At 43.4% G+C, this 14,007-nt stretch overlaps 1 protein-coding gene across 3 annotated transcripts in view; it reads left to right on the top strand.

The window, feature by feature from the left end:
- Positions 1-13,166, top strand: part of ZNF229 (zinc finger protein 229) — a 15,282-nt gene extending 2,116 nt beyond the window's left edge. The window contains exons 3-8 of one of the 3 annotated variants that reach the window (XM_023535359.1): positions 77-352; positions 3,432-3,960; positions 4,151-4,209; positions 7,429-7,555; positions 7,795-7,890; positions 9,258-13,166. In XM_023535359.1, coding sequence (XP_023391127.1) covers positions 3,927-3,960; positions 4,151-4,209; positions 7,429-7,555; positions 7,795-7,890; positions 9,258-11,503 — 2,562 coding nt within the window. In that variant the 5' untranslated portion in view covers positions 77-352; positions 3,432-3,926 and the 3' untranslated portion in view covers positions 11,504-13,166. The other 2 variants (XM_011367984.2, XM_011367989.2) reach the window with 2 other exon arrangements.
- The last annotated feature ends 841 nt before the right edge of the window (positions 13,167-14,007 follow it).

Consider the following 14,007-nt stretch of genomic DNA (forward strand, 5'->3'; position numbering starts at 1 on the left):
TGTTATTTCTACCTTTGCAGTATCTCTTTTACAGCCTTTGTTGCAGCCATTTTTATCATCCTTTTTCTCTCCCCAGAGTGAGCTCCTCACGGTCAAGGACTGTATCTTTCCTTATAGTTTGGGCACCAGACACATAATAGAATTTCAGTAAACGAGTGCCATCTCCTGGCTAGAATGTCAGCTGCTTGAGCGCAGAGTCCTTTTCTGCCGTGATCACTGTTGTGTCCCAACACACCCAGCCTGGTCCTTCACATGTAATTTACTAAGAGAACGAACTGGAGAACAGAATCCTTTTTGCTCTGTAGCTGGTACCAAAAGACCCAGGATCCAGGTATCAACAGGCTGAGTTCAGGTGAGCCCCATCCTCCCATTTAAATAGTTCCTGAGGATGTGGTTCTATAGTGTAACAGTTAGCACGTCTGCTTTACACGCAGGAGGTCCTGGGTTCACGCCCCAGTGGAGCCACAGTCTGTGGTCTACGGCCATGCCACCCTGAACAAGCCCCATGTCTGATCTCGGAAGCTAAGCAGGGTCGTGCCTGGTTAGTACTCGAATGAGAGACCACCTAGGAAGACCAGGTGCTGTAGGCAAAAATAAATAAATAAGTAAATAAATAGTTCCTGAGCTCCTGCAGTGTGCTTGGAGACTAAAATCACAGCTCTCATTGAGCTCACATCCTGCTGAACACAGAAAGACAGTACGCAAGAAAAACACAGTAGGTTAGAAGATAAGGTTCACAGAGAAGAATGAAGCAGGGAAGGGGCTTTGCAAGTGTCGGCAGAGGGACTTGCAAATTCAAGTAGGATAGTTGGGTGATGTCATTGAAAAGATGGCGCTTGAGTAGGGATCCAAAGGAAGTGAGGGGTCTGTGGACAGCAACGAAGGCCAGGAGGTGGGTGCGTGACTGGTCTATTTGAAGAACAGTTAGGAGGCCAGAGGGGCTGAGCATAATGAGAAAGAAAGGATGAGTAGGAAGTTGAGTATTGGGTCACCAGAATAGTGTCAGGTCTGTTGGCCATTGAAAGAGTTTTGGTGAAGGTCTTGGCCAGACGAGTGACATGACTTTATTTATATTTTAAAGACATCACTCTTTAGAGCATTTGAGATCTTGCTTCTTGCCACATGTTAGCAGTTTGGCTCAGTAAACTCTCATAAAAATAAAAAACAAAAACAAAAAAACACCACCGTGGCTACTGTGTAGGAAATAGACTGTGGAGGGCAGGAAGTGAAGCAGATCAGGTAGGAGGCTGTTGCAGGAATTCAGCCAAGAGGTGGTGGTGGTTTGGGTAGTAACACTAAGTTAGAGAATTGGTCCAATTCTGGCTATAATTTGAACGTATTTGCTGATGTAGTATTTGAGAAAGAGAGGAATCAAGGATCACCCCCAAATATTTGCCTTTCTCATTTGAAAGGCGAGAGGGACCTCTAGAGGCAAAGCTGGAGTTTGTGGGCATGTTAAGTACACATATCGATGTTGTTTGAAGCCATGAGACTGGATGTGTTCAGCAAGGGAGTGAATGAGTACAGATAGACAAAACTTCCCGGACTAAAGCCTGAGGCAGTCTAACCTTTAGAGGTCAGGGATATGAGGAAGTTTTGTACAAACTAGAAGCCCCTAGAAACCCTGAAACACAGCCACTCAAATGTAGTTTAGCACATGCTACTTAATGTGTCATCTCTGGAGCAGCCATATCAGCATCACCTAAAAACTTCTTAGAAATACAGATCCTTGGACTTCACTGCAGAGCTGTTGATTCTGAATCTTTGGAGGTGGGGTCCAGCAATCTGTTTTAACCCAATTCTCGTTTACCTCAAGAATACTTGCCGGTGGTGCTTGTGGCTGCAGCATTTACCTTAATCTCGTTTTTTGGATTACAGTCCTAACCTGACCCCCAAAGTCAAGTATCGTGTTTTTATTCTTATTTTCGCATCGCTCTAGTGTATCGATAGTCTTTGGAAACAAATGACATCCTTCTATTTATAGCATTCGGGTTTTAGTAAATTTCCATTTTCAAAATTTAGTAATTCTCGATCGCTGAAAACGTAAACTCCTAGAAAATGTAATGTTCCTGTGCATGATGTTAAATTAACATTGGCAGCGAGCTGCACTTTTCCTAAATGGAAAAAAGGTTAACAATCGCTCACGGTGTTGGTACATGCTGAAGTTTGCAGAGCCTGGTCCTGGGAGGTCCTAAAGAACTGAGTTTAAATGGCTTGTTAGAGATTTGGCCTCGGGGTAGGAGGTATTGTGTTGCCCAGCCTTTGACACTTGCTTCAGAGAGCAGTCCTAGTGTAGGGCAGTGCCCCATGTGTGACACAGAGAGGTGCTTGCCAGAGTGGGCTGTGCAAAGGTCTGAGACAGAGCAAAGGTGGAGACATGGCCTTCTGAAGCAGTACTATCTGGAGTATCTTATGAGCTGACACCCCAAGCGTGTGTGTCAATTTGCCTGAACTTGCCCTGTGGCTTGGATCTCAAGAGAAAACAAGTAAGGCAAGAAGGAGCTCGTGGTCATTGTCTGCACGACCTACTGACTAGCTGCAAGCTGGTTCCAGTTCTCTTCATCTCCCTGCATCGTATCCTGTGGATGGAATATGCTAAGTGCATCCAGTGTGCCAGACCCGTGCAAGGTGGAGAAGTAAACGAAGAAGCTTCGAGTCCCGTGATGATTTAGAGGTCTTCACGGGACAGGCAGGCTATGTGAAAGGTGGAAAACCAGCAATTTAAACAGCGTTGCCAGGTCCTGGAGTGATTCATTTGTTCTGGTGGCAGGAGAAGGATTCCTTTAGAAAAAGAATTCTTGAACTTGAGTCCGTGGGCATAATGCAGCAGGTCCATGACCTTGAGTGGAGAAAACATTTACTCTAGTTGAACTGAAAGTCAGCATTTCCTTCCATTGTGACTGTACACAGCAAACCACAGAAGTATTAGCAGACCTGTGATTTTGTGATCCATGTAAATCATAGCTGTTTTTATATTGTATTACAATTATATTGTAATACAATTTACATTGTATTACAATAGGTATTTCAAAATATTGTTTAAGCTCATTATTATTTTCAAATTATAGTAGTTAATTCATGGTTTTTAATGTGTTAATAAAGAATCACATACTTGGTGTTTTAATAGTTTCGAAGGTTGTATTCCAGTATAATTAGCTTTTAAAATAATCCTGTTTTTTGTATTTTATGCATTTAAAACATTTTTCTAAGTAGGAGTCCATGAGTGTCACCAGACTGCCAAAGGAAGCCGTGGAGCAAAAAAGGTTGTAAACTCTGATTTAGAAGACATTTGCTGAGCTGTATTGTGATTTTTAGAATCCTTAAGGACAGGATGTCTTTTTGTTTTGTTTTGTTTTGGGGGCTTTTTTTTTTTTTGCAGCCCCACAGTCTAGTGCAATTAAAACTTTCACACTCTGGGTTTTCCTTCACAGGGCACATGTCCCACATGTTTGCGGGATCTGTGCACCCTTCCGTAGGGCCCAGTGTCCCACTGCAAGACTTCTGCTGCTCGGCCCTCCCTGCAGACACCTCTGTGACTGTCTTCAGCCATCCACAGCATGCTCGGCTCTCTGGCCTGTGAGTCCCTTCAGAGCAGGGACTGTGCCTACAGCTACTCAGTAAATCTCCACTGAGTGAGTGCTGTCCAGAGGGCATGAACCCTGCTGGAGACCCAGAGCACAGAAGAAAGAACTCAGATGACGTCGAATTCCCTCCTGAGCCCACAGGTCCCCAGAGCATGGGAACCAACCAGGCTCAGGGGAGCGAAGGTGGAGACAGGTGCTTGTGACCTCAGGTATCTGTCTGACGCTCCTTGGAAGATCTTGGAAAGTCTCGAGAATGAAGAAAACCTGGGTCTTCTCTAGCTTAGGAAGATCAGACGTTAAATAAAATTGCTGCCACTCTCAAAACCCTTGGGAGTGGGGACCATGGAGACTTTGACCCCGAGGCGTGGGGAAAGAGGTGAGCTTAATGATGGGTGTGGGGTGTGGGCGGATGTATGAGTCGAGTGTGGAAAGAGAGAGTTAGGTGGGTGGAGAGTTGGCATCAGGGGAAAGGAAACCAGTGTGTGAGGGGGCAGATGTCCCTGAGGCGCAGGTGGCACCTGAGGCACAGGCGGGTATCACTTATCTCATGCTTCATTCTCTTGCAGCTCTGCTTTCTCAGGCCTCAGCCCCTTCCCAACACGGGGAGGACAAGACCGAGTTCCAGGTGGGTCGAGTTTTCTTTTCTCTCCAGAAATCCCACTGTAGACATCAGAGTAAATGTCTCCCTCCTTTGGTAGAAGGAAAAAGAGAAAAAAAAAAGGATTGGGGTGAATATATTTCATCCCTTATTACATTTATCAACAAAATAGCTAGTTTCAAAAGACCTTACCCATCCTAAACTTAGTGAAAAAGACACCTGAATTTTTTTTTAGTATTTACTTAAAATTTTTAAATCTTTAATATGACTGTAGTTTGTAAATGGCATAAGGCTGGCATTTAACTTCATTGTCTTCCAAGATGGATAGCCAATTACGACAGTGTCATTTGTTAGTCATTCATTTGCAAGTCGATCGAAATGCTTTCCTTATCATTAGATATTTATGTATTTGTATATATATGTATATATCTAAAAATATGTGTGTATATTATATATCTGAAGAAAGAGATACCATTCAATTCATCTCTCATATGGCCCTGCATTCTATTCTGTACTCTTGTCCATTGAGTCTCTTGTACATGTCTGCATTGTTTTACTATTTTTACTGAATTCTGAAGGAAAAAAATGAATGTTTGAATGAAAGTTTGGCTAAAACTTAGTTGTAATGTTCTCCAGACCAGGTGCCCTTCTTCATGGTAGATCTCAAACACCTTTTTTCAGTTATTTATGTGATCATTGGTCTGTTCATGTTTTCTTTCATTTATTCATTTGGCAAATATATGTTGAACACCGACGATGGGCCAAACATCACTGATGATATATCACAGAACAAAACAGCCAAAATCCCTGCCCTCAGGCGGCTAACATCCTACAACGGAGAGACAGGTAGTAAATGAATTAAAAGCAAGGTGATTGCTTTCAGGTACTTTAAGGGACATAAGATGACCTGAAAGCATCTGTAGTTATCCAGGCAAAGGGTAATGATGAGTCAGACTAGTGAGACAGACGTGGGGACAGGGAGAGGTAGGCAGGTTTGAAGTATGTTTTGGGAGAATAATTGGCAGACTTTTTTTTATGAATTAGATGTAAGAAATGAGGACAAGGGAAGAATCAAAGATTTTAAGGTAGAGGGTACTGTTTACCCACACTGGGGAGATGAGAGAACAATTTAGGAGGAAATACTCAGTTCTGATTTGGCTTTTTCTGGTTCGCATTACCTTTTAGCTGTCTAAGTGGTAGTTGGTTATGGCAGGACTCAGTGCAGAAGACAGAGCTGGATATAAAGATTTGGGAGTTAGTGGCTGGTTCACATTTGTCTAATCAATTGCCAACCGACGGCCTCTGGCCCAAGCTTTCTCCCCTCTTACGCTGCCTCGAGTCTTGGGATGGATCTAGGATTGTGCTGGTAAATGTGCTCTGTTTGCGACGCTCCTTCTCCAGAGTGGGAATGTGCGTTCCTGTGGCCTGTGGTCCTTCTGATCGCAGTTGGGCAGCAGTCGAGCAGAGTGGTGACAGCATGGTTAGTAAGGCTGATTCAGTCCTGACTCTGCATTTACTAGATGTATGTTCCTTGACAGTGTTCTCTTCTGAGATCCCATTTCTCTCTCTGCGAAACAGGGATAGCAATAGTAACTACCTTGTGAGTAGTTACAGATGACAGATAATAGATCATTTCCAACACTCTAGAAAGTTCTCACTTTCTGTGAGTACCACGAGGATTAAATGAGATAAATCATATAAAAGTACTTAGTCCGGTGCCTGCCTTATAGTATGTTAGCTATAAATGAAGGTATTAATATTATCTGCTTTGTATCTTCTCATTTTCTGGTAGTAAACAAATCTTGGCTTTTATAAAAAGGACAGTTATTAACATACAATATCTCTGGAACTGGGCTCTTTGCGTTCAAGTTCTAGCTCTATCTCTTACTAGCTGTGTGACCTTGACCAAGTTATTTCATCTCCTGGTTTGGAATCCTCAAGACGACCCTCTCGTTTGGAGATTTGCCAAGACTCAAGGGACTCAGTGTGTAGTTTTCCTCGTGGCTAAGATCTGTTACAGCAGCACACCTGGTTGCACCTGGCTTCTGCCAGACTTCACCCCATGTGCCTCTCTGCTCATTTTGCTTTTTAACTGTAATAAGTCTTAGCTGTGGGTATGACTACATACTGAGTCCTATAAGTCTGTCTAGTGCAACATAGAACTTGGAGGTGGTCTTGGGGACTTCCAGCGCAGGCCCCATGAGGGCAGGGCTGTGTCTTTCTTGCCTAATTCCTACTGCCTAACACTGTTTTATAGGTACTGAATATTTCTCGAATGAGTGATATGTTGACATGTATGCACTAAACCTTACTATAGCTACCTCGCCTCCATGAATTTTGGTAAAGGTGAAATACCTGTGGTATCACAGCTCACTCTTAACTTTGTAATACCTTGTCACAGGTATTCCAAGGACAGACTGAAGATAGAGTGTAATTCTGAAGACGTCATACGCAATTTTCTCCCTCTCGAGAAAGCATAAATCATGTCACAATCTAGATGAAGATAGTGATGATATAGGAACAGCTAATCACTATATTTCAGAATATATAACTGCCATTTTTTTGTCACTGGACCAGAGCAATTCACTTAGAATCTTAGGCCACAATTTATAACGAAGGCTGATACAGTATGATTTGAAACTACACTTTGAACTGCTGGTTTAGAGGTCTCACCTGTTTGGGGAGACGGTTGGATAAACACCTTGGTTGCTTCTGTCAGGGGCTGACAGCGAAGCCCGTAAAAGGTGTGCGTGTGGAGGGTGGGAGGCTGAGGCAGTAAAGAGCGGGATTCACCCAACTGCTGTGGAGGAGTGAAGAACAGTCGTTCTGGCCAAGGTGTTGATTTGGGGAGTGTGCTGTCCTGGGCACACTAAAATTAGGCACTGTCAGGACTCTTATTAGTTGTCACAGTCTTTTTGGCGAAAGAGTTGTTAACCTAAAGTTAGAGTCAAATTGTAAAATATGCAGACCCTGTGATTCAGCCATTTCTGTTCTAGAAATTGCCCTCAGAATTTGTGCTCACACTGAGCAAAGGACATTCCTTGCTTTACTCTTTGGATGGCCATGGAAGACCAAATTGGTTAGAATTAAAATTATCGGCACCTAAAATTAATAGTACTAGATTTGACTCGCCAAACTGAATAATTTCTTATTTCTTGTCTACTTATCTTAGTGATGTCAAGTAAGTTACAGCAAACTTACATTTCATCCAGTGGGTATTTGTGTTAATGGCACTTCACATTTTAGGAGCCATTGACTTTCAAGGACGTGGCTGTGGTCTTCACCGAGGAGGAGCTGGGGCTGCTGGACGCCGCCCAGAGGAAGCTGTACCGAGACGTGACGCTGGAGAACTTCAGGAACCTGGTCTCTGTGGGTGAGGGTTACTTAACTTACTGGAGTGTTCTCGTTCCCTGGAGAAAGGTTACTTTTGGTCTTCGTACATAGGTTAAATCCTTTTTTAAAACAGAAATGTTATAAGTCGCTTTATTTAGCCAGTCTCAAATCTTGTCTGTCCTTCAAAGGCCTGATGGTCATGGAGTTAGGGCTACATTTTCAGATAATCTTTTGTACCTCAAAAATGAGCCTAAATCTTGCATTTTCTTGCATTTTCAGGGCAACAACCTTGCAAACCTGGTAAGATGTCCCATTTGGAACAAGATAGAGAGACTTGGGTCACAGAGAGAGGAACTCTAAGAGGTGCACATTCAGGTGAGAACCAGGGAGCCTGGAGTCCTAGCTAGGCAGTGAGGGGATGAGCTTGCCCCACAGAGGCCCGTTCTATGCCCTCAACCTGCCTGTGGATACTGCTGGTACCGTTGTAGCTTACTGTTCTACAGCTTCTATATGGAACTATATGGTAAAAATGACAGTTTGATGGCTCACAACCAATAATGGGGATGAGTTGATATTTTTATGTCTCTTTCCCTTATCAGTGTCATCCGGATTCCTATATAATATACTCACAGAAGGCATAGACACAGCTGGTCCACTTTGGGGGTTTCTATTACTCCGTCCCTCCCTTCTCAGGGTTCCTTCATGCTTTTCAGAGAGTGACACACATGGAAGGAGTGAGGGGACTTTCCTCCCTCTGATAGAAACAGCCAGTCAGTGTAGGGTAAACCAGTGGCAGAGAGACTGTTCCAGAACATTGAAAGTTCTGTTGTATTTCTCAGTTAACTCCAGTATCCTGTAAGTTCCTGATTATAAACAGATTCGTGTTAGTTAAGCCCTAAGATATAAAAATAGCCAACAAAGAATATCAGAAAATATGGACAGATTTTTTAAATCGTCTAGAACTATATGGTAAAAATGACAGTTTGATGGCTCACAACCAATAATGGAGATGAGTTGATATTTTTATGTCTCTGTCCCTTATCAGTGTCATCCGGATTCCTATATAATATACTCACAGAAGGCATAGACACAGCTGGTCCACTTTGGGGGGTTCTGTGCTTTGTTTCCTTCTCAAGTTCATCCCATATGTACCTCAAATTAGAGTCACTCTGGGTGGCAGTGTGCTGAGAACACTAAATGTAGCTCTGCAACCAGACTTCTGCTTTGCATCCCAGCTCACCGCTTCTTCCCAGCCTGGTGGGGTCCCTTAACAGGTTACTTACCTCTCTGTGCCTTGGTTTCCTCATCTGTAAAGTGAAGATAACAGTGGTTTCTACCTCAGTGTGATTCTGCAGGTTGAATAAGTTAATACGTGTACATGATTGGCACATAGGAGGTGTTATTATAGTAGTATTAGATATTACTATTAAAAGCAACAACAATTTTATTAGCTGGAGAAGTGAATTTTCTCTGTAAAAAATCTGTTCAGAATTTCTTTTTTGCTTGGCAACTGTGTGATGAGACTTAGTTTGTTACTAATAGGAGTGTGTTAACATTTAACTTCAAAGCTTATTCATAAGAGCTTCTTCCTTCTTTTAGACATAAAAATAAAGTGCCCTGGTAGTTAAGATACATAAAGCTGAATTTTTCTCTCAGCTGTTTTTGGTCCAAGTCTGAAAGCCTGATCTTTCTGAGCCAATAGTGTCCTTGTTCTCATCCCAGAATTTTCTTTAACCTCATAGGAGACAATAATGAAAAGGATATGGAGTATATTCAAGAAACAGAATTAAAGTTCTTTTCAGACAGAGAGCTCTCCTACTGGGATATCTGGGAGCAGGGGCCTGGTGAAATAACTGGGAGTCAAGACCACGGAGTAAATCTTCAAGGGAAAGACTTCCAGTTCTCAGAAGATGCTTCTGTCTGTCAGGATCAGGAAGGGTCATCTGCCTGGGGTTCACAAATTGAAAATTTGGTGAATAGTCTTCGGGGAGATGGGCCCATCCATTTGGAACATCAAGAGTTTCCAGCCTGGAAAGCCGTAAGACCAGTCTCCATTCAAGAATCTTGGACTAGAGCCTTTGTGGGCAAGCCTTGGAACGTTCCAGAAAGGTGTAAAAAACTTGATGTGGAAGATATAATTTATAAATGTGACTGGGATGGCTATGGCCTCAGCTGGATATCAGATTGTCACGATGACCACAGATTAGCTGAAAGAGAGAGGTCATGTAATTGCAATAAATGTAGAAAAGACTTCATTAAAAAGTCCATACTTCATCACCCCAACCCCAGAGGAAATGGTTTGAAAAGTAGCGAACATGGAAATGGCTTTGGGGACAATTCAAACCACCCCACTTATCTAAGAGTGCCATTGAGAGAGAAACCCTATAAGTACGAGTTTGGGAAGGGCTGGAAGCAGACCGCCTGTCTCGAGAGACAGCAAAGAATTTTCACAGGAGAGAAATCTTTTAAAAATAGTGAACGTGGTCGGGGCTTTGGGCCCAAGACGCAGCCTCACAGCCATCCCGGGGTCCACACTGGAGAGTTGCCCTTCCGATGCGATGTGTGTGGGAAGGGTTTCAGGTACAAGTCAGTTCTTCTTATTCACCAGGGAGTGCACACGGGAAAGAAACCCTATAAATGCGAGGCGTGTGGGAAGGCCTTCGGTCGAAGCTCAAACTTGCTTGTCCACCAGCGAGTCCATACTGGAGAGAAGCCATATAAGTGCAGCGCGTGTGGGAAAGGCTTCAGCTACAGCTCGGTGCTTCAGGTCCATCAGAGGCTGCACACGGGCGAGAAGCCCTACACGTGCAACGAGTGTGGCAAAGGCTTCTACGCCAAGTCCGCGCTGCACAAGCATCGGCACGTCCACCCGGGAGAGAAACCCTACAGCTGTGCCGACTGCGGAAAGGGGTTCATCTGTCGCTCCCATCTCAGCAGTCATCAGAAGATGCACACAGGGGAGAAACCCTACCAGTGTGATAGATGTGACAAAGGTTTCAGTCACAACTCATACCTTCAGGCTCACCAGAGGGTTCACACAGGGCAGCGCCTCTATGAATGTGACGTGTGTGGGAAGGGTTTCAGTTACAGCTCGGGGCTCCTCATGCATCAGAGGCTGCACACGGGAGAGAAACCCTACAAATGTGAGTGTGGGAAGGGCTTCGGCCGCAGCTCAGACCTCCATGTCCACCAGAGGGTCCACACGGGAGAGAAACCCTATAAGTGTGTGGAGTGTGGGAAGGGCTTCCGGCGGAATTCGGACCTGCATAGTCACCAGAGGGTCCACACGGGAGAGAGGCCCTACGTATGTGACGTGTGTGGGAAAGGCTTTATTTACAGCTCTGACCTCCTTATCCATCAGAGGGTCCACACAGGAGAGAAGCCCTATAAGTGTGCTGAGTGTGGCAAAGGCTTCAGCTACAGCTCGGGGCTTCTCATTCACCAGAGGGTCCACACAGGCGAGAAGCCGTATAAGTGCAAGGAGTGTGGAAAGGGCTTCCGATGCACCTCAAGTCTTCACAAACATCAGCGAGTCCACACGGGAAAGAAGCCGTACACGTGCGAGCAGTGTGGCAGGGGATTCAGTTATGGCTCGAATCTTCGCACCCACCAGAGACTGCACACGGGAGAGAAACCCTACACGTGCTATGAGTGTGGAAAGGGCTTCAGATACGGCTCAGGTCTCCTCAGTCATAAGAGAGTGCACACTGGAGAGAAACCATATCGATGTGATGTGTGTGGGAAGGGCTACAGTCAGAGCTCACATCTTCAAGGCCACCAGAGGGTCCACACTGGTGAAAAGCCCTATAAATGTGAGGAGTGTGGGAAAGGCTTTGGTCGCAGCTCCTGTCTTCATGTCCATCAGAGAGTCCACACCGGGGAGAAGCCCTATAAGTGTGAGGAGTGTGGGAAAGGCTTCAGCTACAGCTCAGGTCTGCGAAACCACCAGAGAGGACATTTAAGGGAGAAACCTTGTAAGGAGGGGTGAATCGAGGTTTCCGTTTAGAACTCAGAACTTTATATTCGTCTGAGAGCCAACACAGGAGAAAAACTTGAATGTGTCGTGTAGGGAAGCCTGCAGCAGAGGCTGGCATTTTCATAGCCAGCAGCTAGTGTGCACAGGAAGGAAAGATCTGGAAGTTCTTGAGTCCTTCAGTCACAGACTTAAATCTTCAGGGGTATGTGCAACAGAGTAGTCCTTAGAGAAAAGATATGACAGTAAAGATGGTCACTTTCATCAGAGTTGGCCTATGAGGGAGCTTTTAACAAATGATAGGAGTAGTGAGAATATCAAAGCAGATTATGGATGTGGATTTCTTGGGAGCGGGGTAAATACCTACAAATGGGACAAGTGAAGGAAAAAATTGTCACCTTACTAAAACCTTTTAGTTTTTATGAAAATTAAAAGATGATGACGTTTGCTGAGGCAAGTCACTTTTAGAAGTGCAGGAACAGTTATGAGGAAAAGTTTTCCGGGCAGGTCTGAGTACTGGATCTCCATCCATTTTCGTCATGTTTTTGTGATTGTGTTTTATCTCTTATAGCTAAATTGCTCTTGTAAAGAGGTTGTGCTAACCTTTATTTCATTCTCTCAAGTTTTGAAAATAAACCAATTGGGCTTTTAATTGGCATTGTGTTGAATTTATAGGTTAATTTGGGAAGAATTTGTGTCTTTGAAGCACTGATTTTTTTTGCATTTTGAAAATGCTGTTTGTTTCTACTTATTAAAGTATTTTGAATGGTCCTTCACTAATCTTTAGAGATTTAAAAAAACAGGTTCTGAATGTTTTTGAGTAGTACATTTCTAGGAATTGTTTTCTTGCTATCATGAATATAATATTTTTATTCCACTTCATTTCATGTTGGGGGTTTTTTTACATAGAAGACAAATATTAGAACATTTTAAAAAATCAGAAACGCCATTTTTAACTTATGAGAATAGCATAGTAAAACAGATCCACCAAATACAGCACCAGTGGGAATCTGTGGAAACGTGTACTCTCATGCATTATTAGTGAAAGTGAAAATAGATAGTCTTTTTTGAAAGAATTTGTCAGTATATCAAATTCAATTTGTATAACCTTTGAAGTGGCAGTGTAGTAATTTATACTTGAGAGAGAGATGCATATTTGGGGAAAGACATATACATATAACTGAGTTTTGTAGCATTTTCTTAAGATAGCAGAAAACTGACAAGTGTTAATACTCCAAGTGTAGTAAGTTAAGGCACACGTACACAAGGGAAAACCACTAAAAATATTTAGGTACACTGATCATGACATCGAAGGTTGCCCTGATCTATTTAGTGAACCAGGAAGTTTGTAGAACAATTGTAGTTTGACTCCATTTTGTTAACATGTTTTTATGTGTGTATATGTTTATAGAGAAAGAAAGAGAAAAAGATGTGTGAAAGGTCATTGTCATGACTGCTTATCTCTAGCAAATGGAGTACAGGTTGTGTGATTCATTCATGTACTTTTATGTATTTTTTAACAAAGCATATATCAATTTTGTAACATAAAGCTATTCTTTTTTTTAATTAGTCTGGTGGAATAATCCCTTATGGTCATATGTTGTTATATGTATTTGTTCTTTGTTTTTTTTTTCTGCTGCACCCAGTACCAAATATAAAGTATACAAATGATCTGAAATTTTTGAGTTAGATACATTGAGAGGCAGCATCTCCTGCCAGCTGGTAGGAGATGAGGCTATCTGCGTAATCTAGGGGAGTTTTGGCGTTTCCATCCTGCACATTCTGGCTGCAGAGAGGGCAGCACCGTGTGATGTGCCCCTTCCAGACTGACTGCTTCATTCAGGTGACTCGGGAGGCCTGGGGCGTGGCCTGGGCTGAGCTCCTCTCTGCTGCCTGCAGTGCTAGACAGAGTCTAGGTTATAGACAAGGAAGTGGAGAAGGCACGCTTTGTATCTAAATAAATAGTTACAGAACATATTTAGAAGTCCAAAGCAAAGTATTGATAGCAAGAAATGTTAGCTTTCAGACAGTGGCTTTAAAAACCTGAAGGATTTTATGGAACAGCAGCAGAGGAGTTCAGCTGATGGGGTAGATTTTATAGCCAAGAGGACAGATATGAACACCTTCCCTGCCCATCAGACCTTCAAGGTTTGTGGTTGAAAAGCTTAACTCACTCCGTGGATTTCCAGAGGTGGACAGCAGATTCTTAAAACTCTGGGCAGTATGTCCCCCGTGTTCTGGAGATAGCTGTCAGATGTTGGCTGTGGCCACAGTCATCTCAGTGCTTGACCAGGGCTTGGAGGATGGCGCTTCCAAGATGGCTTTGGGCATCATATAGCTGTGAGCAGGGGGCCTTAGTTTCTCAGTGGCTGTTGACAAGGGTTTCAGTTCCTCACCACGTGGGTTTCTCCACAGGGCCTTCATAGCATGGCTACTAACATCCCCTAGAGCAGGAAGCAACAGTGCCTTTTATGACCCAGTCTCTGAAGTTGCCATCACTTCCGCTTTGTTCTTTCCAT

Source organism: Pteropus vampyrus, unplaced genomic scaffold, assembly GCF_000151845.1.
Source record: "Pteropus vampyrus isolate Shadow unplaced genomic scaffold, Pvam_2.0 Scaffold138, whole genome shotgun sequence".
Taxonomy (NCBI): domain Eukaryota; kingdom Metazoa; phylum Chordata; class Mammalia; order Chiroptera; family Pteropodidae; genus Pteropus; species Pteropus vampyrus.